General features: G+C 44.1%; 1 protein-coding gene across 7 annotated transcripts in view; it reads left to right on the forward strand.

Moving 5' to 3' along the window:
* The window catches only part of KHDRBS3 (KH RNA binding domain containing, signal transduction associated 3), a 118,172-nt gene that overhangs the window by 85,932 nt on the left and 4,959 nt on the right, over window positions 1-27,281 (forward strand). Inside the window, exons 8-12 of one of the 7 annotated variants that reach the window (XR_014026038.1) lie at window positions 17,177-17,235; window positions 21,207-21,356; window positions 22,338-22,479; window positions 22,937-22,989; window positions 23,267-23,455. Coding sequence is in view for 2 of the 7 variants with exons in the window: in XM_081324719.1 (XP_081180845.1) it covers window positions 17,177-17,235; window positions 21,207-21,298 (151 nt within the window). In the remaining 5 variants the exon portion in view is untranslated. Of the gene's footprint in view, window positions 1-17,176; window positions 17,236-19,683; window positions 19,875-21,206; window positions 21,863-22,337; window positions 22,480-22,936; window positions 22,990-23,266; window positions 23,456-27,281 lie in introns of those variants that run through there. The other 6 variants (XR_014026039.1, XR_014026040.1, XR_014026041.1 and 3 more) reach the window with 6 other exon arrangements.

Here is a 27,281-nt window from a genome sequence, read left to right on the forward strand (position 1 = left end):
GTCCTATGGGAATCATCCAGGTAACACTGGTTTATTACTCCGTCTGCCTACCTACCTACCTTTCTTCTGTTGAAGATGTCAGAGAGTTAATGGAGTTTTGGGGTAGGGGAAAAACAGGGATTCCCTCCAAAGCATTTGGGGAGAGTTCACGAAATCCTGCCTAACCTTTTCATCATGCCAGCTCTTAAATTGTAGAAATGGAGGACAGGTTCATGTTGGAGTAAAATAGCGTGCAGGTATCTGGGTATATAGATTGACGGCTTTATGCCCTCAGAAAGTCCAATTATGTTGGCATACACAGCCTGTGGACTTAGGAGAGGCTCTGCGCTCTCGCTGCAGTGTAGCCTGTTAGCAACATGAGCTTTCTTGCAGTAGCGTGGATATTCACGGTTGACCTCACCTCTTTGTGGCGCTGACTCACACCATGGATGTCTTAATTAGGACCCCACCTAGCATTTCTCTTCTAATGATCCAACATTTTACTTCTGTATTTTTAAATTTTGTCCCTGCCTCTTGTTTTTATTTCACGTTTACCTTATTCTCCTTCTACTTCTTTGGTTTCATTTTGGGATGATGTTATGGCCACGGTTAACCGTTTCCGGGTTTTTCTGTAATGAGAAATGGTACAGAAATAGCATACTTTTACGAATAATCAGATAGTGTTGCATTCTTTCAAAAGGCCCCAGACAATTAGATGTTAAGTTTTATTTATTGCTATCTTGCATATATTTTTTGTGTGCTAGGAAGGTCTATATACGCCTGTGCACTGAAGCAGTCGGCAACAGTATTTCAGGTGCTGTAAGCTTTTAAATGCCATTGGAGGAATTTCTTTAAAATGCTGAGCTGAAATGTAATTGTGAAGACTTAAAATGATTTAAAGGATTATCTTACAAACGGGAAGCCAATTTCAGCAGCCACTACCTAACTATTCTTCTTGTTCTCTTGAAGGGAATTCAATGCATTGCAATTCACAGATATTGTAGCAAGATAGAGAGATGGCTGGATAGATGGAATTATTTGTTTAGAGGAATTACTTTTGACAACTGACTGCAGGTATATAAGATCCATTGGGGTTTTTGCCTGGCTTCATTCACTCAGCTCCATTGACTATAGAGAAATATGACATGGCCAATAATGTTCAGAGGAGATTAACTTCAATTTGTGTAACTTTAATTGAGACAAGCCAATGCAGAGTCCATCTAGGACATGGGTGTCAAACTGCTGGCCCATGGGCCAGATGAGTCACGAGAAAGCCTCACTCACCCCAGTTCCGGAAAGTGGGGGAAATTGTGACACGTCATGACACCCCCGCTCTAGAAAGCCCACAATAACTGAATTCCAAAAAACAGTGTTGTAGATGTTGAAGACTGTAAAAAAGATGTTGAGACTCTAGAAAGAGTACAGAGAAGAGCAACAAAGATGATTAGGGGACTGGAGGCTAAAACATATAAGGAACGGTTGCTGGAATTGGGTATTTCCGGTTTAATGATAAGAAGGGCGAGGGGTGACATGATAGCAGTGTTCCAATATCTCAGGGGCTGCCAAAAAGAAGAGGGAGTCAAGCTATTCTCAAAAGCACCTGAAGGCAGGACAAGAAGCAACGGATGGAAACTAGTCAAGGAGAGAAGCAACCTAGAACTAAGGAGAAACTTTCTGACAGCTAGAACAATTAACCAGTGGAACAACCTCCCTCCAGAAGTGGTGAATGCTCCAACACTGGAAGTCTTTAAGAAGACACTGGACAGCCATTTGTCTGAAATGATATAGGGTTTCCTGCCTGAGCAGGGGGTTGGACTAGATGACCTCCAAGGTCCCTTCCATCATCATCATCATTATTATTAGCTCTGAACTTTGTTGTTTTGGGAGAATCTATTCAATACTCAGAATATATTTTGATCCCTCAAATTAAAGACATAAAACGGCTGGATATTTGTAAGTGAGATTAGTTAAGGTAAAAGTAAAGGTAAAGGTTCCCCCGCACATGCGTGCTAATCGTTTCCGACTCTAGGAGCCATTGCTCATCTCCGTTTCAAAGCCAAAGAGCCAGCGCTTGTCCGAGGACGTCTCCGTGGTCATGTGGCCGGCATGACTAGACGCCAAAGGCGCACGGAACGCTGTTACCTTCCCACCGTAGTGGTCCCTATTTTTCTACTTGCAGTTTTACGTGCTTTCGAACTGCTAGGTTGGCAGAAGCTGGGACGAGTAACAGGCACTCACTCTGTTATGCGGCACTCGGGATTCGACCCGCCAAACTGCCGACCTTTGATCGACAGGCTCAGCATCCTAACCCACTGAGCCACCGCATCCCTTTGAGATTAGTTAGGAGGCTTTAAAACCAGGGGTGTCAAACGGCCAGAGACGTCATCCGGAAGCCACGCTCACCCCATTGCCAACAATGGGAAAACTGTCCCGATAAGTTGTGCGACGTCACGTGACGTCGCAAGTTTGACATGTCTGCTTTAAACCATCATTTCTTGAATGCCACCCTTTGTAACTTGCTGAGTTTTTATTCTTTAAAGTAACTGGCTGGCTGATCTTTGCACCGCTTCCATGTAACTTCCTATGTCAATCTTTGCGCTACAGATGATGTTAGACAGCATTGTGGAACTCCTTTATAAGTCTTCTTGAACTACGTTCCACTAATCTTAGTGTCAAAGCCAAAAGAATTTGTTGCCTGACTGGTCCAGAACAATTCCATTGTAAAGTCCTTCTGAACAGAAACAAATGGGAAATCGGAATTTGTAATGAGCGTAGTCCACAAACTCTGTTTTAAATGCATTTTGTAAAGACAAAACTGTCCTAGTACTGTATGTGCAATCTGCTGTGCACAAAACACTTGCTGTGCACAAAATTAGGCCACTGGGCTGTGCCAGCCTTGTGGGTTTTTGCCGTCTCCCACACAAGTGTTTGCAGAGGCAATAATAGGGGCAAATGCAAACCATTGCTGATAAATCTGTTGCTGATGTCAGCCCGCTATTTAAATGTTCTCTAGCATACATAAGATTTATCACAGAGGAATTATGGAATAATGGTAGAGTATGGAAACGGAGTCCAACAGGGAGATGTACTACATCATTTGGATTTAGCGCTACCATCTGCTTAATAGCGCTCAGATCACTACCAAGATACTTACGATCAGCCATTCATGGCAGTGACAGATGCTGCAAGAGAGTTAACATGGCAGAGAATGAAGTTTGTTACTAAAACTCAGAAGATGTGACCAGCTTTCGGAAAAAAGAAGGAATTTGTTTCCCACCCGGTGTAAAAGGAAGGATTGCTTTTATCCTGATTTCTGAAGTGTCTCTTATAAGATATTAAACATATATTTTTGGAATTATCAAGAAATAAGCCATTTCAGCATAAGGTTGTGGAGAGGAGGAAGGAAGGGGAGGGGAGAAGAGGAGAGGAGAGAAGGAGGAGAGGAGAAAAATTTAAATTGATCCTCAAGGATCCTTGGATGAGCTTTGGATGTTTTTTTTTTTTGACAGATGTTTCATTATCCAACAAGTATGATTGTGTATCATCTGACCCATCCACTGCGATAATCAAGTTCGCAGATGATACAACTGTGGTGGGTCTTATTACAGGTGGGGATGAGACAGCATATAGGGCGGAGGTACAAAAACTATCCATATGGTGTAGTAACAACAACTTGCACCTAAACATCAGCAAGACGAAAGAGATGGTGTTAGACTTCCGGAGAAAAAAGGAGGAACCTGCCCCACTTTACATCGGGGAGGACTGTGTAGAGACAGTTTCCTCCTTTAAATTTCTGGGAGTCTACCTCTGTGAAGATCTGACCTGGAAAGTTAACACAACTCAGGTGGCTAGAAAGGCCCAACAGAGGCTTCACTTTCTTAGGATCTTGCGGAAGAACAGGGTAGAACAACAGCTAATGACCCTCTTTTACCGGTCTACCATAGAGAGCGTCCTCTCGTATGGTATTGTGGTTTGGTATGCTGGTCTGGCAGCCGCGGATAGGAAAGTATTACAGAGGGTAGTGAGCACAGCACAAGACATTGTGGGCTTTCCCCTGACACCACTGGATGACCTCACCGGGGCTCGTTGCCTTGGAAGAGTGAGGAAGATTCTCAGGGATGACTCACACCCTGGACGGTATCTCTTTACTCTCCTACCATCCGGTAGGAGATATAGGAATATAGCCAGCCGTACCAACAGGCTGAAAAATAGCTTTTCTCCGTGGGCTGTTAGGATTTTAAATGGGACATAATCTCATGCAGAATTGACTTGGGAGGCCGGTGTGTGGTGTAGTTGGTTCACATGGTGTGGTGGGATGGAGGGTTTGTTGTCACTGTGTGTTGGGGGGAGAGAGCACGGGGGGGGGGAGGCTCAGCTAATCTCAATGTACACATGTTGTACTTTGACAATAAAGGTTTATTTAGGAAACGTCACCAGTGCTACAAAGGAAGCGGGGTTGCTTTCTATTTATATACAAGCGGCTTGCCCTGTCAATGCTGGTGGGAGTTTTGTGGTTCAACAACACTTGATTCAACAACACTGTCAGGGCAAGTCACTTGTATATAAACAGAGAGCAAACGCCACTCCCTTCTAGCACTGATGATGGTAACTAGTTAGGTAGTTAGGTGTGTCTTGAAAAAAACAAAATGAAAGAGCACGAAGGACCCCACAGTTCAACCCTGAGCTACAAATATTCTCTTCTATCAATTCCTCAAGGAATTTTGAGAATGCTTCCACAGTAGCACACTTACTAATGATGGATAGGTGTGCTACCACATCTCTGAATGAGGCTGCTGGCTAATTCATGGAGTTTAGGGGGTCAGTTAGATCTGGTTTGGCTGAATCAAAATTAAAAAGAAAGGGACCTAAAGTAAGACTTCTGAACTTTACATGCAAGACTGGACATGGCCATCGAAATGCACGAAGTCATCGTTAAAATCTCAAGGGTTTTCTACTCATTAGTTCTCATCATTAGTTCTTCTTTTTTCTTGCTTTATTTTCTTCGCCATTTCTTTTTTTTCCCCCGTTGTTACAGCTGTCTGCCCCTCTTCCTCCCAAAATTGAGTGGCTTCTATGAATTTGTGGCAGGAGGGCATTGACTGGAAGGCTGAAAGTCTGTCAGATGTTCTTAAGCCACAGTTGAGGACTGAATTTAATGAACTGAGTCCAATAAGAAAGAAAACAGCAACCCTCAAAAGTGTATTGCCGGGAAATTCTTTTGGCTTGTGAACGCTGTGGCGCCTCTCTCAGAGGTTGAGAGCACCCAAGCTGTGCTTGTGATGCTCTGCAGTTATCCATCACAGGGCAAATGATGCTGCGTCGTTGCGCAGGCACGCGGCAACATTCTTCTTGGATTTTTAGAGTGGGTGTAATTGGATAATTCAAGTCCTGAAGGCCCGCATTGCATTTTGAAAGGGTAGCATTGAGATTTTAAAAACCTTACTCAGACAGACTTGCTAGCGTCGGGCTTCCATTTCTCTTGATTTTTATTTGAGTAGAGTACATCGCCAGTCCTATCCAAATAAATAACATTTTAAACACTTATCACGTATGCAGAGCTACTCGGCGGTATCGCTGCTGGTTAATGCAGCCTTTTCTCTCTATTGGTGTATCCTAAATTTACAAGTTAGGAGTAGCCTTCCAACGCAACACAAAATAAAATAGAAATCTTAACAACTCATTACTTGCAATCATTTTTTCCCCCCCAATGCGGCCTTTGTAAATTGAATACTATTCGGGGGTTCTTTTGCTAAGGAGAAGATTTGAGTGGTTAAATGTGAGGCATAGTATGTAACTTCTTTCTCAGATTTGTGAGAGAGATGTTGCTGATGGTCAACAGATTGGATGAGGAATGTTGGGATGGTCCTAAGCTCAAATGTGTCATGTCCAAGTCCAGATCTTTATATGTGCTTGTGTCTGTGTATAATGTGTATGTGTGTGTGTGTGTATGTATGTATGTGTATACCAGGGGTCGGCAACCTAAAAAAGAAAAAGAGCCACTGGGAACCGGTTCCATCACAAATTAAAAAAAGAGGGAGCCGCATGCGTGTGTCCATGCACGCGCATGCGCAAAAAGGTTTTTTGCGCATGCGCGGACGCACGCGGCTGCCATTTTTTAAAAAATGAGATGGAACCGGTTCCCGGTTGCCCGACGGCGACGGCCCGTCTGCAAAGCTGCCGCTTTCGGCAGCTTTGCAGACGGGCCGTGGCAGCTTCCTCAAAGAGCGGCACCGCTGCCCCTTCGCGCGGAGGTACGCGCGCACCTCCCCAAAGGTTTGGGGAGGTGCGCGCGCAACTCCGGTCGTTCGGAGAGGTGCGCGCGCACCTCTCGGAATGGGCAAGGGTGCCGCTCTTTGAGGAAGCTGCCGCGGCCCGTCTGCTAAGCTGCCGCTTTCGGCAGCTTCAGAGACGGGCCGCGGCAGCTTCCTGAAAGAGCGGCACCGCTGCCCCTTCGCGCGGAGGTACGCGCGCACCTCCCCAAAGGTTTGGGGAGGTGCGCGCGCAACTCCGGTCGTTCGGAGAGGTGCGCGCGCACCTCTCGGAATGGGCAGGGGCGCCGCTCTTTCAGGAAGCTGCCGCGGCCCGTCTGCTAAGCTGCCGCTTTCGGCAGCTTCAGAGACGGGCCGCGGCAGCTTCCTGAAAGAGCGGCACCGCTGCCCCTTCGCGCGGAGGTACGCGTGCACCTCCCCCCATTCGGGGAGGTGCGCATGCACCTCTCCAAACGGGCGGTGCCACTCTCCATTTGGAGAGGTGCGCGCGCACCACTGCCCGTTGGAAGAGGTGCGCGCGCACCGGGGGGCTGGGAGCCGCAAGAGACGGCTCAAAGAGCCGCATGCGGCTCCGGAGCCGCAGGTTGCCGACCTGTGGTGTATATACACACACACAGAGAGAGAGAGAGAGAGAGAGAGAGAGAGAATATAGTATTTATATCTTGATAAAGCCTTAGTAAGATGGCTAGTCTAGATCAGAGAAGGACTAGGAGATGACATGGTACCAATATTCCTATATTTGAGGGGCTGCCAGAAAGAGGAGGAGATTCAACCTATTCTCCAAAGCCCCTGAAGGCAGGACAAGAAACAGTGGATAGAAACTAATCAAGGAGAGAAGCAACCTAGAACCAAGGAGAAATTTCCTGACAGTGAGAACAATTAACCAGGGGAACAGCTTGTCTTCAGAAATCGTGGATATGTTGGCTTTTAAGAAGAGACTGGACAGCCGCTTAATCTGGAATGGTGTAGGATCTACTCCTAATTTATTTGGCCAATTTGAACAAGATGAAAAGATGGTGTGTAGCGGTATTTCTCAACTTTGGTACCTTTAAGGTGGCTGGAGAATTCTGGGAGTTGGTGTGAAACACTGGTGTGGGGAATGAGCTAAATCAGGGGTCTTCAGACTTGCCCGTTTTATGACTTGTGGACTTTCAGCTCCCAGAATTCCTCAGCCAGCGTGTCTGGCTGAGGAATTCTGGGAATTGGAAGTCCACAAGTCACAAAAAGGGCCAAGTTGGAAGACCCCCTGAGCTAAATAGAAGGACTGAAAACCAAATGCAGCTCTATACTCATTATTCTTAAAAAGAACAAAAAAAAACCTTTTCCCATTTGAAACATTGCACTATGTAAGTGAAGCTGCTCTGAGCTGTAATATATCTGTCTCAAGGATATCCATCACGTTGAGGTCATAAAAATGTATTCCTGTCTGCCGGGGAACAGACGTGAAGACGTCTGTAAAATCTACTGCTCAGAAATACGGGATTGCTTGACTTTCACAAGGAAAAGTAACTAATGGAGGTAAGAGTGAGTTTTAATGAGGCATCTGCTTTCTCTCCTTTGAAAGCAGTTCTGTTCCCAAGAAAGCCGTGTTGTGTTAAAAGTGAGAGGCTCATTTTTTTAAAAAAAACTTTTCTCGTCTCCACATGGCAGAGGATGTCCTGTGAACGGGAGTCAAATCTGGAAGGCTTGTTCAGCCTCAATTAGAAATACGTTTGAATTTTAAGCAAGCCACTTTGTTTTTCCTGATCACAGAAGGCTCAGAGAGGGAAGCGTTCCAGGTTTTCGTGTGCTCTTAAGTTGAGGAAGCAAGGAAAAAGCCAAGCTTTGTTCCCAGGAAAGTTGTTTAGTTTCGGACCTGGAAATTTTGTTGCGCCCACAGTCGAAATGGCCTTCTTGGGAGAGGAGTTTTAATTATCCCTGGCTTTTGTGTGCGTTCTGCGTTAAAACCTTCGCGGAGAAGGGAAATTTGCTGTGTAAAAGATAAATTGTAAGATTCTAAGCAATGTGGTGATGGAGAAAGATCTGGAAATTTCAGATTTAGGTGGTCCTCCTCTTACAGTTGTTCGTTTAGTGACCATTCAAAATTACAACGGCACCCAGAAAGTGACATACGTTCACACTTAACGACTGTTGCAGCATCCCCAGGGTCACGTGATCAAAATTCGGACACTTGGCAACAGACTCATATTTATGACGGTTGCAGAGTCCTGGGGAATCACGTGATGATCCCCTTTTGCGACTTTCTGACAAGCAAAGTCAATGGGGAAGCCAGTTTCACTTAATAGTCGTGTTCCTAACTTAACTACAGTGGGGTCACTTAACAAGGAAGGCAAGAAATGTCGTAAAATGGGGTTAAACCTCACAACTGTTTTGCTTAGCAACAGAAATTTGGCCTCAGTTGTGGAGCCCATCCCATCTGAAGAGATGGAAGGCAGTGGGGCTAATAAAGCTGCTAATTTATTTTTGTGGGGACATGAAGGAATTTGTGGAGACAGCCCTGATTAACTCTGGGTGCCCCCCCCCCCCGTGTGCTTGCGGTATTTTAGAAACAACATGGAGGATGATCTTAACGACGACTTCACTCTGCATTGTAAGGAATAACAGACTAACAAAATGATAGAGTTGGAAGGGACCTAGAGTTGGAGGTCTTCCACTCCAGCCCTCTGCTCAAGCAGGAGACCTTATACCAGGAGTAGGCAACCTTGGCTCTTTTATGACTCGTGGACTTCAACTCCCAGAATTCCTGAGCCAGCTATGCTGGCTCAGGAATTCTGGGAGTTGAAGTCCACGAGTCATAAAAGAGCCAAGGTTGCCTACCCCTGCCTTATACCATTTTGGATGAATGTTTGTCCTGTCCCTTCTTAAAAAACTTCCAATGATGGAGCATCCACAGCTTCTGGAGGGAAGTCCTTCCACTGATTAATTGTTCTGTCAGGAAATTTCTCCTCAGTTCTGTGTTGCTTCTCTCCTTGATTAGTTTTCATCCATTGCTCCTGGTCCTGCCTTCTGGGGCTTTGGACCCCCTCTTCCTTGTGGCAACCCCTCAGATGTTGGAACGCTGCTGTCATGTCATCCCTAACCCTTCTTTTCATTAAACTAGAGTCATACCCAATCCCTGCAACCAGTTTGTAACTCTTCGGCAGGGAATGAAAATGTTTTACCAATGAGACAACTAAAGACAAGTGTGCAAAGCAGAGTTTTTTTCAAGCTGACAACTTTTAGGTGTGTGGACTTCAACTCCCAGAATTCCCCATCCAGCAAATACGCAGCAGATTTTAGAAAGCAGAAACAGTTTAGACATGGAAGTGCCTGTAAATTAAAAACATGGAGATAGGCTATGTACTTGCTCTAGTCTAGCCAAATCTGGTCACTCAGACAATGTGTAATCGTTATTGTGGTTTTAATTGCTGTGGTATTAATTCGCCGTCCAGTTGGATTGAGATAGGCGGCTAGAGAAATTGGATAAATAAATTCAAGATGTGTAGAACACTTGCAGCGTTCCAGCCAGCTCATTAACTCTGCTCCCAACCTAGCCTCTTGTACAACACCCAGGGATTAAGATGATGAGTGGCCTAAAAAAAACCAAAACCACGAATCAGTCAATAAAAATAAATACGTTTGGAGGCAACCCCGCTTGGGGTGAAAAAAGCCAAGCAAAAATTAGTACTTTAAAAGGGATCATCTGAAGGCTTATTCTCTGTAAGCCCGAGAGTGTTTTGTATGGCGAGGGCTCTGACACGCTATTCTCAGAGATAAAAGACATTTTAAGATTATGCTACAGCTGGAGATTATCCTGTTTATATTTGTTTTAATTGCTTGGGAGACAACCAAGCAACCATTAGCTGTAGGGGATGAAAGCTGGCTACAAGTGCCAGAGTGGAGTAAAGGATGAAAAAAAAAATCAGGATTGATGTTCTTGCTGATGTTAACCTACCTCACCACAAATAAGGCCCAAATGAGCAGAGCACAAAAGCCACGGCGGAAGAAACGGGGGGGGGGGGGGGACGCTGCTATTGATTAAATGCTACCCTCCTAATGCCAAACAATAGGGAAGATGCGGAAGGATCTTTTTATTAGAAAAAAACGAAGCTGCCTCTTCTGTCATCCTTGGAAATGGCCTCGAGCCGTTAGTAAATAGGGGTAGTCCCCAACGTACGACCACAGTTGAGCCCAAAATTTCTGTTGCTTAAGTGAGACGCTTGTTAAGTGAGTTTTGGCCCATTTTGCAACCTTTCTTGCCACCGTTGTGAAGTGAGCCACTGCAGTTGTTAAGCTAATAATGTGGTTGCTAAGTGAGTCTTGACTTCCCCCATTGACGCTGCGTGCCAGAAGGTTGCGCAAGGGGATCACGTGACCCGCAAGACACTGCTGCTGCCGTCATCAATACGAGTTGGTTGCCAAGCGTCTGAATTTTGATCATGTGGCCATGGGGATGCCGCATCGGTCATAAGTGTGTGTGTTTGTGTGTGTGTGGGAAAATGGTTGTCAGTCGCTTTTTTCAGTGCTGTTGTAACTTCGAATGGTCACTAAACGAACTGTTGAAAGTTGAGGAGCGCCCGTCCTTTTCTGAAAGCGTAACGTTTGCACGAGGAGCATCTTAAGCCTTTTCCCTTAAGAGAAATATAAGCAGGTTTTCGTTTGTACAGATGCAGGGAGAAGACATTTTATTCGGCCAGGAGAAAGTAGGGTTTCATAATTCATAGCGTTTACACCAAGGGGGCCAAGCTTGCCCAAGCCTTAACCTGATACGGATCTCCACGGCTCTTGATCTAACATGATTAGGCACGTCTCCTTCCAGCTGACCGGAGGCTTTCAACCTGATAGTGCTATCCATGCAGAAGAGGATTGTGCATTCAAGCTAGTCCACGTAAGTGAACCACGCAGGGGGCCTTTGCCGGCAGAGGTCAAGCAAGTGGAAGACCTGTTGACGCTAAGAGATGGAAGAGCTGATCTGGGGAACTTTGCTCTCCTGGGAGCAAATCCGTGGGGCTTTAGCGCAGCTTCTCTCGCTCAGTCGATCGATTTGATTTATGATTCTCTAGGACGGGGGTCCCCAACCCCTGGTCCGTGGACCGGTACTGGGCCACGGCCAGTTAGGAACTGGGCCGCGCAGCTAGAGGCAATGCAGCGTGTCTGCAGGGATCTGGGCAGGGGCGGGAGAGTGGCAGGGCACAAGCCGGCTTGCTCGGTGCCAAGGTTCTCCAGCAGCTGTGCTTGCAACATCTGAGCTCAGCGTCCTTTCTCCTCCTCTTCCTGCTTCCTCTCCCTCCTGCTACTTTTTCTTCCTCCTCTTCTTCCTCACTTTCCTCCTCTTCCTCCCCCCCCCCCCGGCACCCTAGCTGGGCTTGTGCTCCCTTCGCGCAAGTCTCCAAGTTTGTAAGGCAAGCGGGCGCCAGCCCAGCTTGCAAGCGGGGGCTTCCCCAAAACCTTGTTGGAGGTGGATCCCACCCCCCACCCCCAAGGTGTGTGTTTGTGAGGGTACTTTTTCAGGGTGCAAATAGGGGCAAGGAGAAAGCTACGTTTCACTTCAAGCCTGTTTTGGCAATTTTCTGCCTGCTTTAATTTGCACCTTTCCCAGGGCTGCTGGGCTTGTGCAGCGTCCTCCTTCTCTTCTCCCCCCCCCCCCCCGTTCTCTTTTTGAATGGTTTTCTCAGCACTTCCTCAACTTGCTGGGTCTTTGGTTTGTTTTGCCGGAAGGCTGAGCTTAAGGATTGCCTCTTTTCCTTCCCACTTTCTTAGAAGCAGAAAGTCACTGGCCTAATCCAATACAATGTAATAATAATAGAAATAAAAGCGCCTTGTTTATTTGTTTGTTTATTTAGAAAACTTAGAATAAATGTAATGAATCCTGAAACCTCCCCCAACCCGGGTCTTTGGAAAAATTGTCTTCCGTGAAACCGCTCCCTGGTGCCAAAAAGTTTGGGGACCTCTGGTCTAGTACAAAGGTCCCCCAACCCCCAGTCCGTGGACCAGCACCGGTCTGCGGCATGTCAGAAACAGGTCCGTGCAAACAAGTGAAGCCCCATCTGCAGGATGCAGGCAGCATGTAAAACCACACCTTCTCCGGTCCACAAAAAAAAAAAAACCCTCTCTCCACGGAACCGGTCCCTGGCACCCAAAAAGTTGGGAACCTCTGCTCTAGTAGATTGGAAAGATAGGTAAACCTGAAGACGCAAGCGAGCTATTGCTTTAGATCACTGTTTCTCAACTGTGGCCGCTTGAAGATGTGTGGAGCTCAACTCCCACAACTCCCATCGTGCACAACCACACAGGAGGAGGGAGAGAGTGGCAAGGTGCCCCTGTTCCATTGAGAGCGCCTCCCCCCCCCCTGATTTGTCTCAGTTGAAATCTGGAAAGACCCAACGTGTTCTGGGTTCCAGATCAACTTTTATCACGACCTGCTTGGAGAAACCTGTACAACTTTTGAGCCACCTTGTCATTTTTTACCATGTTTGTGCAGGTCAAAACAGGGTTTTTGTTTTGTCTGCTGGCTTATTTTAAGAAAACTAAATGAATTCTTCACTTCCCAGTCAGTTTCTGCCTGTGATATTTCTGGCACTTAGCAGTGACCGTGATTTAGTGGTTCTGTTTTGGGCCAGGTTGGAATTCATTCATTCGTTTATACATAATGAATCCAGTTAAGATTTCTTTTATTTCTTTATCACATTTAGAAGGGGCCTCTGGCTTGGGCATGAATGACAGTGTGAAAAGGCTGCCTGTTTAGGAAATAGGCACAGCTGGTGCACAACATGAAACTATAAACACTTTATCGATTTTTTTGATGACTTTGAAGTCAAAAGCTCTACAAGCCTGTTGCAAATACTGGTAATCCTCAATTTATAACAGCTCATTTAGTGACCCTTCAAAGTTACAACAACACTGAAAAAAGTGATTATATGACTGTTTTTCACACGACCATTGTAGCATGCCGATGGTCACATGATCAAAATTCAGATGCTTGGCAAGTGGTTCATGTTTATGACGGTTGCAGTTTCCCGGAGTCGTGCGATCAGCTTTTGCGACCTTCTGACAGGCAAAGTCAATAGAGTATCCAGATTCACTTAACAACCAGCTTACTGGCTTAATAAGTGCAGTGATTCACTTAACAATGGTGGCAAGAAAGGTCGTAAAGTGGGGAAAAACTCACCAAATGTTTCACTTAGCAACATAAATTTTGGGCTCAATTGTGGTCATAACTCAAGGACTACCTTGTACGTCTGTCTCCTAGTTTTTTCCCCAGCGAGAGTAGCAGCATCTTTGTTGTTTTTTTCCCCTGAAATGAAACTAAAATGACATGTTAAGAGGAACATCCTATTGTCCCGTGTAAAAATGATTTCAACCCTTGAGTCACATCTTCCAACCATGCAGATCTCGGGATTTGCGGATTCTGACAATTCCTGCAGCCTTCCTGCTTACGCCTTTTGGCACCTCATGTTGTCTTTCGGCCACGGGCAAAGAAACCACAGTACTACCTGCTGAGTATTTTTCCCTCTGACCAAAATTATTTTATCAAGAAAAACAATAGCACTTGTAGTCGCAAGTGGGCATAAATTTTCATTGAGCAGGGTGCAAAGAGCTTTATTCTGTTGGCCACTTGAAGATGTGTGGACTTCAACTCCCAGAATTCCCCACTCAGCATAGCTGACTAGGGTATTCTGGGAGCTGAAGTCCACACATCTTCAAGTGACCAAGCTTTAAAGTATAATTTCAGGTGACTATGAAGCGATAGCAGAAATACCAGACACACAAAATACGTTTTTGTGTTAGGCAAGAAGAAAATTCTCAATTGGACTTTGAAACCAAGGCCACATTGCAAATTTTGATCCCGGCAATCAGTCACCTAGCTATAGTTTCCTATTTGGGTTGCAGTTTTCTAAATAAAGTAATAGTTAACAAAGGAGGTTTTGTATTTTAATAAGTCAGCTCCTCTTCAGTCTGCCGAGGGTTACCCAGGCGGGATGCTGTTACCTTCCAGGCCAAGTTGAACCTGCCAAAATGCTGGCTTTACTCAGCAATCGCTTTGAGTTACCAGTTCTCCTTCTTCTTCTTTTTTTTTTATACGATTAATGTCAGTGAAGTGTCTGTCAGCTAATAACATTTATATGCCTTCAGTGTAAATAAGTGATTTTTCTTCCTTTTCCAAGGATTATTGCTTTTGCTGTTTACATGCCAGGGAAGACGAGTCATACTTGCTTTAACAGGCACTTGGGTTTATAAAATGAAGCCCAGCTAAAGTAGTTCTGACAGGATTGACAGGGAGTGGAACAGGGGCTCAGCTGCTGGAAGCTCCCAGCCTTGATGGGCCCTGCAATAAGTAATCAAGATATCGTAGGGAGGAATAGCATGTGTCACTTCAAAGGTCTCCCATCAAGATATGAGCATCTTGGTGTGATTGGAGGGGTGTGTGTGTGAGGTAAAGTTTTGTGAGTCAAAAACTGGATTACTGTTTTCTTCTTCTGAAAAGCTGTTCAGACTGTGTTCCATAATTCTTGTTGGGGTTTCTTCCTGGAGTATCTTAAGAGCGGTGTTTGTTGGGCCCACACCCCCTTGTAGCACTGATAGTTATCTAATGTGCTTTCCATAGGGGAGGGTGACTAGCCATGCAGAGGGAGAATGATTGCAATCAATGCAATAATGAAGCTTTCAATTCGTGGCCCAGGCCGCAAACGTTGTTTCTCTGCTCAAAACAAACAAACAAACAAAAATAAACCCCACCACAACTCCTGCAGCAGGTAGAAAGCTTGCTAGCAGGCTATGCTGACTGCGGATTCGATTCATCTGAAAGGAGCCTGGCTGGAGAATATTCTAGATCAGGGGCTCTTCAAACTTGGCCCTTTTATGACTTGTGGACTTCAACTCCCAGAATTCCTCAGCCAGGCACGCTGGCTGAGGAATTCTGGGAGTTGAAGTCCACAAGTCATAAAAGGGCCACGTTTGAAGAGCCCCTGATCTAGAATATTCCTGAGGAGCAAACTGACATTTGGGTATCCTAACTTTAATTTAGAGCTCATGGGCCAAGGCAGGATTTAGCAACCTTCAAGCATCCAGCCACCCACAGTCTCTTTCCTTCCTTCCTTCCTTCCTTCCTTCCTTCCTTCCTTCCTTCCTTCCTTCCTTCCTTCCTTCCTTCCTTCCTTCCTTCCTTCCCCTTATAGTTATAAATAATTCAAGGTGGCAAACATACAAAATATTCCTTCTCCTATGTTCCCCACAGCAGCAACCCTGTGAGGTGAGTTAGGTTGAAAGTGAGTGACTGGCTCAAAATTGCCCAGCTGGCATTCATGCCTAAGGTGAGACTAGAACTCGCCGTCTCCTGCTTTCTAGGCCAGCACCTCCATTACTACACCAAACTAATTGCTGAACATATATAGTGGCTTGGTTCCTTCCTGTGTTCTGATGGGGAACACATGAAAGCTGTAGCAGAATAGCTAAATAACAGTTGGGAAGAGACCTTGGAGATCTTCTAGTCCAACCCCCCCCCCTGCTCAGGCAGGAGACCCTATACCATTTCAGACAAATGGTTGTCCAGTCTCTTCTTAAAATCCTCCAGTGATGGAGCACCCAAAACTTCTGGAGGCCAGTTGTTCCACTGATTAGCATAATTTAAACCCTAAAATTAGCTTAATACAGTAAAGCCAAGAAACCCATTCAGATCCTTACCCTCTCTGAAAAGCCCTGATACTTTTGCATGGGATATGCCGCTCACTCCTCTTAGAGTCCAAGATGTGTCCTTTTCAACCCAGGAGCTTATGTCAAAGGAACACCTTAGTTTCAAAAGTTTCCAGCTGTAAGAGTTAACATCTGTCTCAGTTAACAAGACAGAAATGTAGAGCAGGGGGGGCAGTCTGTTTGGGCAGAGGACATATTTGACCTGACAGCATGTTGTGGGGGCTTTAGCAAAGCAGTTGCTGTGATGGATGGGACCAGTCACAGCAAATTAGTCTTGATAGCTTCCCATTCTTTTTTTTTTTTTTTTGGTTACTGAAAAGAATCTTAAAGATTCAGTAGAACAAGGAGTTAGCTTGTGTCAAGGACCAGGTTGGCCTAAAACAGACCCGCAGTCAGTTGAGGGGTCCTTAGTGCCACCCCTGAGATGGTGACCAGCAAACTCCTTCGTGCCTTGGAGACATTGTACGTGACAGACCTCTTTGTGAGCCACTAAGCCCATAACGTTAACCACACAACCACAAGAGAAGATTTCATTCGTCTCTACTTTGAGAAGACATAGGCAGCCCTGAGTCTTTGGAGAAGGGCGGGATATAAATGGAATTAAAATAAAATAAAATAAATTTGTCTGAAATGGTATAGGGTTTCCTGCCTGAGCAGGGGGGTTGGACTATATGACCTCCAAGGTCCCTTCCAACATCATCATCATCATCATCATTATTATTATTATTATTATATAACTTTTATTCATTAAACATGAAACTCAGTCAACTGAACACTCAAATTGACTGGCGCTAATGGTTGACACGGGCTGCTGCCAGCATCCTAGGTATCAACCAGGTAGCTCCTTAAAATGTAAGATGTTCCGAGTAGTGCAGTTTTTTGTAGCTTTGCTGGAGTTATTGCAGGAAGCTGCAATTTCTTGATGTATTTTGCAAAGGTTTTGGACATCGTTGCCGATAACTGCGGGTATCACTGTTAGTATTGTTGTTGTTAAATGGTTCTCTCTCTCTCTCTCTCTCTCTCTCTCTCTCTCTCTCTCTCAAGAAACATATATATATATATATATGTCTGTGTGTGGGTGTGGGTGTGGTCACCTGACACAGGGATGCTTGGAGTTTAGTGTGTCAATATGCAGTGCCCGCTAATGTCTTCTTGCTGCTTTTAAAAGCCATGTAAAAACGGATCCGCTAAGTAGGTTTGTATTTTCATGCTGTCTTGTAACCAGATGCATATATTTCCTTTTTTTTTCTTCCAAACAGTGGTGGTGATTACTATGACTACGCCCATGGCTTGAACGACGAGACGTACGATTCTTACAGTGAGTACTTTTAATGCTCTGGAATAAACTTTGATGTGGAAAAAGAAAAAGGTGATGGTGCCCGTATGTTTCCCGGTGTAAATTTGTCAACTGTCCCGTTGGCATATGCAGCAAAAGAAACTCCTGGGACATTATTTACCAAGAGTATAACTTTACTAATCGATCCGTACAGTTACAGAAGAAGCACAGCTGGCTCTTGAGGTTTTTGTGCATAAAAAACCAAAAAACCCACAGCATTGTTAATTCCCTCAACGCATTATTTTTATTTTGGGGAAAACAGTCTGCAGCTTTGAAAGGTCTACAAAAGGCTCAGGAAAATTCCTCACCTCCCTCCCAGCTCCTAATACATTCCAAGCATTCCCCTCCCCCCTCACTTTGTTTCTGTTGTCAAGTTGCGAGTAGAGTTGTATTTCGAGTCAGCCTTGACGGTGAAAATGCTCCGTGTTGTTGTTATTATTGAAAACGGGAATGAATTACGAATGGAAATGAAATTATTCAAGATATGTTCCCCTTCTCTCGTTCCGGCATGCGGTATTACACAGAAGAGGAGTTTGAAATGACAGACAGGCAGATTCCAAGTTAAAAGTTAACAAAGTTAGTTTCAGACACAGAAAGGTGTGTGTGTGCGGGGAAGGAATTTATTTTTATTCTATATAGTTATTGTAAATATTAGATCACCGCAATTCATGGTTGCTGGGTTTAAATTCCTGCATGGAGCTATGATTGGACTAGCCCAGGGGTAGGCAACCTTGGCTCTTTTATGACTTGTGGACTTCGACTCCCAGAATTCCTGAGCCAGCCCCGCTGAGGGGAAAGGGAGAGGTTTCCAAGCTGAGCCATGCTGGCTCAGGAATTCTGGGAGTTGAAGGCTATGAGTCATAAAAGAGCCAAGGTTGCCTACCCCTGGACTAGCCTATATGATGCTGCTTTGTGGTTCTGCTGTTTTGTCATTTGCTATTTTATACAGCAGGGGATTGTGGGGTCAGTCCCAAAGTGGAGCGATTAGGAAGTTAAATTTACCATTTCACCAGCCAAACTGTAAAATGGGGACTACCCAAAGTGACTGGCCATCTAAGGGAATTTGGCCAAGGTATTAGCCCGTTCCACTAGTTTGGATGGCGTGGGCACCACAGTTTATGGAACAACTCCCATTTTATCTCTCGAAGTGTTTCTCAACCTCAGCCACTTGAAGCTGTGTGGACTTTCAAGTCCCAGAATTTCCCCAGCCAGCCATGAAGCGGAATGGGGAAAGGGAATGGGATCAAATGAATCAGAAGCAAGGGTTTGGAGCACAAGGGTGAATCTTTAAAAGTTGTAATGGAATAGAAGTATTATATAAAGGATGTTCCAGGATGCTTTTGGATAAAAGTTAAAGCTGAGGCTAAGTTTCAGGGATTCGAAATTACAGTCGGGACTGAGAGTGACACTTTTCACACCCACAAAGACAATCACAGACATATGCACCACATTGTGCATGTCGTCAGAGGGAGGGACTGCAGATTTTCCTGCTAATTGCGAGATGTTGGGGGTGGGGGACAAGACTGAATTCCCGTTTCCCTGGGGCTCTTTGTAGATGGGAGGAGATTAAACAAAACAGCATTTCTCAATTGAAGCAAACATCTTCTTAACTTGTCATGAGACAGTAAATTATTCTGCCGTGCAAGCTGTCTCCATGTCACAGGTTTAAATGACTCTTAAGACACCTCGAGGGGAAGCAGCTGATTACATGATTTCTTGAAAAGAAAAATCACCGAAGCCTCCTTCCTTTTTTCCCCCTTGCAACATGCTAAATTGGTCTCCCGTGGACTTCAGAGCGTTCCACGCTTCCAACATTAGTATGAGTTGTCTCCTGTTCGCCTTCTTGCAGGGAACATTTTAGCCCTGAGCTCATGGTGTGCTTGGTGCAAACAGGGAGTGAGTCATTGCTATCTTCCCTTACGTCTGCTGACACCAACTCAAGTCTCAGTTCTCCTGTTCTTCTCCCACCTAATGCACAGGGACTGGAGGGGGAAGTAGCAAATCATCCTGCAAAGAAAAGTGTCAAGGATCACTTATTGCAATAGCAGTAGGACCTATATACCACCCCCTAGTGCACAGGTAGGCAACCTCGGCTCTTTTATGACTCATGGACTTCAACTCCCAGAATTCCTGAGTCAGCTATGCTGACTCAGGAATTCTGGGAGTTGAAGTCCATGAGTCATAAAAGAGCGGAGGTTGCCTACCCCTGCCCTAGTGCTTTACAGCCCTCTCTGAGTCAGCATATGGCCCCCAACAATCTGGGTCTTCGTTTCACTGAACTCAAAAGGTTGGAAGGCTGAGTCAAACCTTGAGCCAGCCGGGATCGAACTCCTGGCAGTGAACAGAGTCAGCCTGCAGTACTGCATTCTAACCACTGCGCCACCACGGCTCACAATATGGGAATTGACAGGTTTTCCTTGCTTTGTCTAGATGACCTGTGACCTGAAGCATCTATCATCCCCTTCCTGATTCCGATTTACCTATTCTAACAATGTAAACGGAGTAGCATAACGAACCCCAGACGTACATTGCGATATCAATCTTGGATTCACTTTTCTGAAGATGATTAGGGTTACGCGAATGGTCTTCATGTAGCAGTGGCAATAGCACTTAGACGTATATACCGCTTCGTACTGCTTTACAGCCCTCTCTAAGCGGTTTACAGAGTCCGCCTATTGCCCCCAACAATCTGGGTCCTCATTTTACCGATCTTGGAAGGCTGAGTCAACCTTGAGCCGGTCAGGATCGAACTCCTGGCAGTGGGCAGAAACAGCCTGCGACGCTGCTTTCTAACCACTGCACTTCCAGGGCTCTTATTATGCACTCATATTATCAATCCTTGGGCACTCATATGTATAGTTAAAGGAAGAATCATTTGAGGTTGGGATACCCCAATCAAGAGTTATTTTCTCCCAAGGGGAGAAATGAGTGCTTGCTTTTAAACAAAGGGGGGGGGGGAGAAAGGTCCATTCACTGTGAGGATTTTATTGCTGATGCCTTGTTATTTTTTTAAAGTGGTTTAGACGAATGGAATAATACTGTTATTGTTTCTTTTCTATTCTTTCCTTTCTTGGGTGGGAGGGAAAGGAAGGAGGAGAGGAGAGGAAGGGGAACCAAAGAAAGGTGAGAGGGACAGGAAGAGGAAGTTAGCAGGGGAAAGAAGGAAGGAACCGTTAGACATGTTGCACTAACGCAATTAGACAGATGTAACTCACAACCCTACACGAGGAAAAAGGGCAGCTTTTAACTCTTGCTAAAGAGGGGGTAAGGGACGTGGTGGCTCAGTGGGTTAGGACGCTGAGCTTGTCGATCAGAAGGTCGGCAGTTTGGCGGGTCGAACCCCGAGTGCCGCGTAACAGAGTGAGCGCCTGTTACTCGTCCCAGCTTCTGCCAACCTAGCAGTTCGAAAGCACGTAAAAAATGCAAGTAGAAAAATAGGGACCACTCCGGTGGGAAGGTAACAGCGTTCCGTGCGCCTTTGGCGTCTAGTCATGCCGGCCACATGACCACGGAGACATCCTCGGACAAGCGCTGGCTCTTCGGCTTTGAAACGGAGATGAGCACCGGCCCCTAGAGTCGGAAACGACTAGCACGCATGTGCGGGGGAACCTTACCTTTACCTTTAAAGAGGGGAAAGGGGCACCAGTATAATTCTGTGACCTAGAGCTTAGCTGTCCCTGAGGAATTAAGCTTGGGCCCGGCTTTTACTGAGACTTCAGGCTGAGGTCTGAATCCTTCTTCTGAGCCAGCTTTGAATCTTTGTTCAGAAATTCCATGCAGTTTGCGTCGCTGGGGGCAGAGGAAAAGTATATTGAGGAAAGGTGAAAGCCTTTCCCTTTGGATGGTTCTTCCCCTGTTCCTCCTCCATTTGGAAGAAGAAAAAAATGAAATAGATGTTCTCCTGGAAGATTGGTAGAAAAAAAAGTCTTACCCCTTTTCCTTTGTGATTTCAGGACAGGAAGAGTGGACCAACTCAAGACACAAGGCTCCTTCAGCAAGGTCAACAAAAGGAAGCTACAGAGAGCAGCCATATGCCAGATACTGATTATTCTGTCCGATGTTGTGAATTGCCCAATCTCCACCAGTCCTGTAAACTGTTCAAAGTAATTTTTTTCTATGAACAATCCCTTTTTATTAAAATCAAAGTGCTTAATCTGAATGGACGGACTGAGCTTAATCTATTTTTTGCTGACTGAAAAACCTGTACAGGAAAAGGAAGACACGTGAAATGAGCTTTCTTATTTCTGGATTGTAATTTGGGAGAGAAAAGAAAAAAAAAAGGAAAATAGGTGATTAAAAAAAAATACAAAAAGAAAAAAAAACCTTTAACTAGTGTTAAAACCAGCTAGGTTTACTAAACATGTTAATCTGTTATTTTAACCTAAGCGTAACCTTTTATTTTAAAGGTTTTCAACAATTAAGTTCTTCTCTAGTTTTACCTTTCAACTATTTTGCTAGTTTTTTCTCTCGCAAACATGCGTAAAAAGGGAAAAGAGATCACAAATGCAAATAATGTGGTATTTTGTAATTTGAGTCTTGAAATGTTCTGTAGTGTTAAGCAAAGTTTATTCTTGCTTGATACTAAATAAACTTTTGAAAGAAAAATCAGTGTGTGTGAGAGTATGCATTATTTATTTAAAAACCTTAATAAATAGTAGTAAACAGGGAAGGAGTGATTTTTTTTTAACAACAATCAGCATAAAATGGTTCCTCTTAAAATACTATACAACTATTTTTGCTTTTTTTTTAAAAAGGTAAAAACCTAAAGGTGCCTTACATTTACTATAGCTATCTCTCTTTTTGTTTCCATTTATGCACACAATTTAGATTTAAAGAGTTGTTAAAGGAAGTATCCAAATGGGTTTTGAGTGGCTGGATTCCAACTTTTTTTAAAAAAAAATATTCTTGTTTTAAAATACCGGTAGCTAATGTATTTCTGAATCAGATAAATTTTAAAAAAAAACAAGCAAAAAAAACACACCAGAGAATCAAAAATAACCTGTGACTTAGTTTTCATCTTGTTGAGCATTTCTTCATTAGCGCAACTTTGGAATATATTTTTTGTTGTTGTTGTTTTCTGAGAGTTTTGATACCTTAATGACAACCTTACTCCGTGCCGGAAGCAATAAACACAAAGCTTTTAAAGACTTTCTGACTTGACTAATTGCGGTCGCTTTTCGTCAGAGGCAGAGGATGTAACCTTAAAACGGTCTTCATTTGCAAAAGGTAAATAAATCAAATAAGATTTTAATCTCACTTAATTTATCTTAATATAAAACCATAAAAGCAGGGAAGCGTACCAATTAGCCAGTTTGATTTTAGATTACAGAGAGAGGCTTTAAGATCACCACATAAAATTTCATCTTAAAAAGTTTCATTTGTGCTAGTACCTAAAAAAAAAAAAAGCCTTAGCTCGGTCAGTTTAATTGGAGCCAAGTCTTCATGATTAAACCAATGTAAAACATCATAACTAGTTATTTGTAATCCTAGAGTTTATGGACAAATAATGTAACTAAGAACTCAAAACATTAGAGATGTTTTGCCCCCTAAACCTTGTTCCTCTTTGTTAGCTTGATGTCTTTTTAATTGTGTTAATGATTTATGATTTCTACTGTTTATTTTAGAGTTTAGAAAAAGCGGAGTTCTTGAATTGATAAAAAAAGCCATTTTCTTCTTTTATTAGGAGTCACATAGAATGTATGGAGGCCAAAGAAACCTGTTTCTCTTGATACTTTGGTAAGTATCTATTCTTTTTTTTAAAAAAATTAAGCTTTAGTTAATAATGTACAAGAGAATTGCTTTCAAATAAATAATTCGTGTTTCAGACTGACAGTTTTCTCAGGAAAGAAATAGGAGATTTACAGCCAATTTTTTATCTGCTTGCACCATTAATGGTGGCTAAGAAGCTACACTTGATGCTTCTTATTGCATTTGAATTCAGAAACAGTTGATGTTGATGCAGTTATGGAATTGGTCAACTTCAAGGTGTGGTTTCCCTTTTTTGTGTTGGAAGGTATTTTTATGGAGTAGATGAAAAAAAAATCAAGAATGCAAGAGAGTTATTATGCCCGTTGTAGATCTGGAAACCCAAAGCCCAGTGTGAATCCTGACTTGGATTACTCTGTACCCTTTTAACATGGACATGTGGCTTAGAGATGCAGTTTGAACATGAAGCATGCAACGCTATTAATATCCTGATCAGGTAATCTACTCCGTCTTTTTGTGACCTATTATCATAAATATCCCTATGAGTTACAACCATTTTAGTGACTGCTTAAAGTTACAAATGACACTGAAAAATGTGACTTAACAACTAGTCCTCATGCTTAACAACTGCCACGGCATCCTATGATCACATGAACAAAATTGGATCATTTGACAACCAGCAAGTATTTAATGACCCTTTCAGTGTCATGGGATCATGTGTTGGCCTTATGTGACCTCCCTAGCTGGCTTTCAACAAGGAAAGCTGGATTTGCTTAACAACCACATGATTCTCTTAATAACTGCAGCAATTTGCTTCACAACCGTGGTTAAAAAAAAAGGACACAAAATTGGGTGCAACTTAACAACTGCCTTGCCTAGCAATGCAACTTCTCATCCCAGTTGTGATCATAAGTCAAGGACTACCTCAATGCATTTTTGAAAAGAACCCTTTGCTGAATTTGTTGCCCTCTTTACTTTTGTCTGTCACGTTCTCTTTCTCCTTTGGTGGGAGGGATAAAATCCTAACAGGTAAATGTGTGGTGTAAGAAATTTTGGGCAGGTGTTTCCCAAATGTTTAAATCATGTCCTTCAAAAAATTCAGATGTGGGAAATTGATTTTTTCTTCTTCTATCTGATGTCTTTCTTTGAGGGAGTTTTTTTTATGTGTATGAAATTACATCCGATCTGGACCTTAAATAAAATCACAGCCTTGCAAGAAATTCAGTTAACTAGATTTGAAATCGGTCTTGCCCAATTTGGTGGTCCTCAGACTTGTTGGATATTTGGAGACTCCGTGTTGGTCCGATATCTGGGAAATTCGGAAGAGTATCAGTATGGGGGAAACAGATGCACTTTTCAAGAACAAAAGTTCCTCAAATTAGCCTTGTAACTATCCATTCGGCTGACTGTTTCTGTTACGTAAGAGTTGGTTTTAGACAACCACATGTATAAAGACTTTCAGGCAGTGAGGGCGAACCTTTTAGAGACCGAGTGCCCAAATTGCAACCCAAAACCCACTTATGTATCAGCGGGTGCCGGGTGGGTGTGGCCCATTGGGTGGGCGTGGCCCATTGGGTGGGCATGGCTGCGGTGGTAACGGCAGACTGGGTAGAACTAAAAAAGTTCAATCAATCAATTCCAACTTTGCGAGATTTTTTTTTCCCAGAAGAAGTTGAAATTGATTGATTGATTGAACTTTTTTTTTTTGCACATGGCGGAGGCCTAAAGCGAAATGTTTTATAAAACTTTATAAAAGTTTTATAAAACTGTTTTATAAAACAGCTTGAAGGCCTAGGACGGGGATGATGGCGCGCGTGCCCACAGAGAGGGCTCTGCGTGCCACCGGTTCACCACCACAGCTTTAAGGTATATCCCAAAGGAGCTTTTCCAAAAGGCAACCGGAGTTTCTTGTGTTGTTTTTTTTTTACTTGAAAACATTTCGCTTCTCTCGTCCAGGAAGCTTCTTCAGTTCCAAATGAATGGTGGTCATCTGGTTGTTAACACTCTCTTTGAGAGTCGTTGAGGCTACTTACTTGGGGGTTTATCTGTGCCTTCAGGGTCACTTAGATAATGCAAATGGGTGTGGAACCTTCTTGAAATTGCTAAAAAGGACTGTGTAAAGAGGAGGCAGGTGGTGTTCTGTGCCCCTCTCTCTGTTGAGAGAGGGCCGTTCAGTTTTAAGGTAGATGGCCTCTTGGTTTACCACACAGTCCTTTCAGCAGTTACAAGAGGTTTTCACACCTGTTTGTACTATTCAGGTAGCCCTGAGGGCACAGAGCCCAAGTGGGAGCTGAAGAAGCTTCTTGGAAGAGAAGCGAAACGTCTTCAAAGTCCAGTTGCCTCTTGAAAAAGCACCTTTGGGACAACCATGACCTGGATACATTTGAATTTAAGGTATGTGTTTAGAACAGACATGTCAAACACAAGGCCCGGGGGCCGGATCCAGCCCGCAAAGTGGTTTCATGTGGCCCGCAAAGCCATCCTGGAAACAGTGAGCGAACGGCCCCCACTGCCTTGGCCCTGGCCCAGAGACCCTCAGATCTGTCCCACTCCTGCCCAGGCCCCCATAGGCAGCCTTGATGCGAACGATGTAGAGCTGGCCACGCCCACCCAGTAGGCCATACACACTCTAGCCACGCCCACCCAGTAGGCCACGCCCACCCTGGCCATACCCACCCGACCCCCTGAGGACAACCGCAATGCTGATGCGGCCCTCAATGAAATTGAGTTTGACACCCCTGGTTTAGAAAGACCAGTATTTTGTGCCAGCCCTCCCCCCCTCCCCATTCCGCCCTCCACTGTGACACTGTTTCGAAAGTTACTTTAAAGAATCCATTTATGAGATTTCAATAATAGCCAATTATATAGAATTTTGAGCATCAGTTCCTTAGCGTCTTTTCAATCTCAGTCTGTTACAGCTTATTTACTCGGCACTTGATACCGTTCTGATACCATTTGGAAAATAGTATGTGTTTTAAGTATGGCATAGTGGCATGATAGCTCCTTCAATAACTGCTTCCCCCCCCACCGCGTAAAAGCTTATTCGCGTAATGGCAGGCGTTTTCAAGGTAGAAAACACTGCACGTTTTATGCAAACTGATGCACTTTTGCTCCATAAGAGCCCTATAGAATATTTTATTGTTTTTTATCGAAGCCTGTTGCAGAATTCCCAGAAATAAAAGTTATTTTGAAAAGTACAAAATCTCGGCAAGTAAAACTGCTAGAGTGGTTAAGTGCTAACACCACAACACTTTTCGTCTTCAATTTTTGGAGACGTTAAGGCAGCAAGAATAAGGCCGCAGCCAGATACATCTTTGAATCAGATAATGAACAGATGGATTTATTTTAATACTATAAGCCTCCTGTATAAATGTACTTAATAAAATTTCATAAATATTCTTTAATAAATCTGCATGGAACAAAATAATTCCATTTTTTTTTTTAAAAAAGTAGCTTGGAATATAAAGAGCAGATCATTCATGTGCAATGAATGAATGAATGAAGCTTTATTATCAAAGTACATGTATACTGTACAGTGAGATTGGCTGAGCCTCCCTTCGTGCCCCCCCCCAACTCACAGTGACAACAAAACCACCATCTTGTTACACCATGTGAGCTAATTGCACAACGCGCTGGCCTTGCAAGTCTATCATGCATAAAGTTATTTCCCGTTCAGGAGCCTGACAGCCCATGGATACAAGCTGTTCTTCAGCTGGTTGGTACGGCTGGCTATACTCCTGTATCTCCTACCTGATGGTAGGAGAGTAAAGATGTAGAGACCAGGGTGTGAGTCATCCCTGAGAATTTTCCTCACTCTTCCAAGGCAGCGAGCCCTGGCGAGGTCATCCAGTGGTGTCAGGGGACAGCCCACAATGTCTTGTGCTGTGCTCACCACCCTCTGTAATATCGTCCTATCTGCGGCTGTCAAGCCAGCATACCAAACCACGATACAGTGCGAGAGGACGCTCTCTATAGTAGACCGGTAAAAGAGGGTCATTAGTCATTGTTCTATCCTGTTCTTCCGCAAGATCCTGAGGAAGTGGGGTCTCTGTTGGGCCTTTCTGGCCACCTGGGTTGTATTGACTTTCCAGATAAGATCTTCACAGAGGTAGACTCCCAGGAATTTAAAGGAGGAGACTCCCTCCACACACACACACACACACGATGTAAAATGGGGCAGGTTCCTCTCTTTTACTCCGGAAGTCTAGTACCATCTCCTTTGTCTTGCCGATGTTCAGGTGCAAGTTGTTCTCTAGACACCATGAGGATAGTTTTTGTACCTCCCCCCTGGACGCTGTTTTGTCTCCACCACTTTCATTCGC

This window comes from Vipera berus (assembly GCF_964194415.1).
Source record: "Vipera berus genome assembly, chromosome: 3".
NCBI lineage: Eukaryota > Metazoa > Chordata > Lepidosauria > Squamata > Viperidae > Vipera > Vipera berus.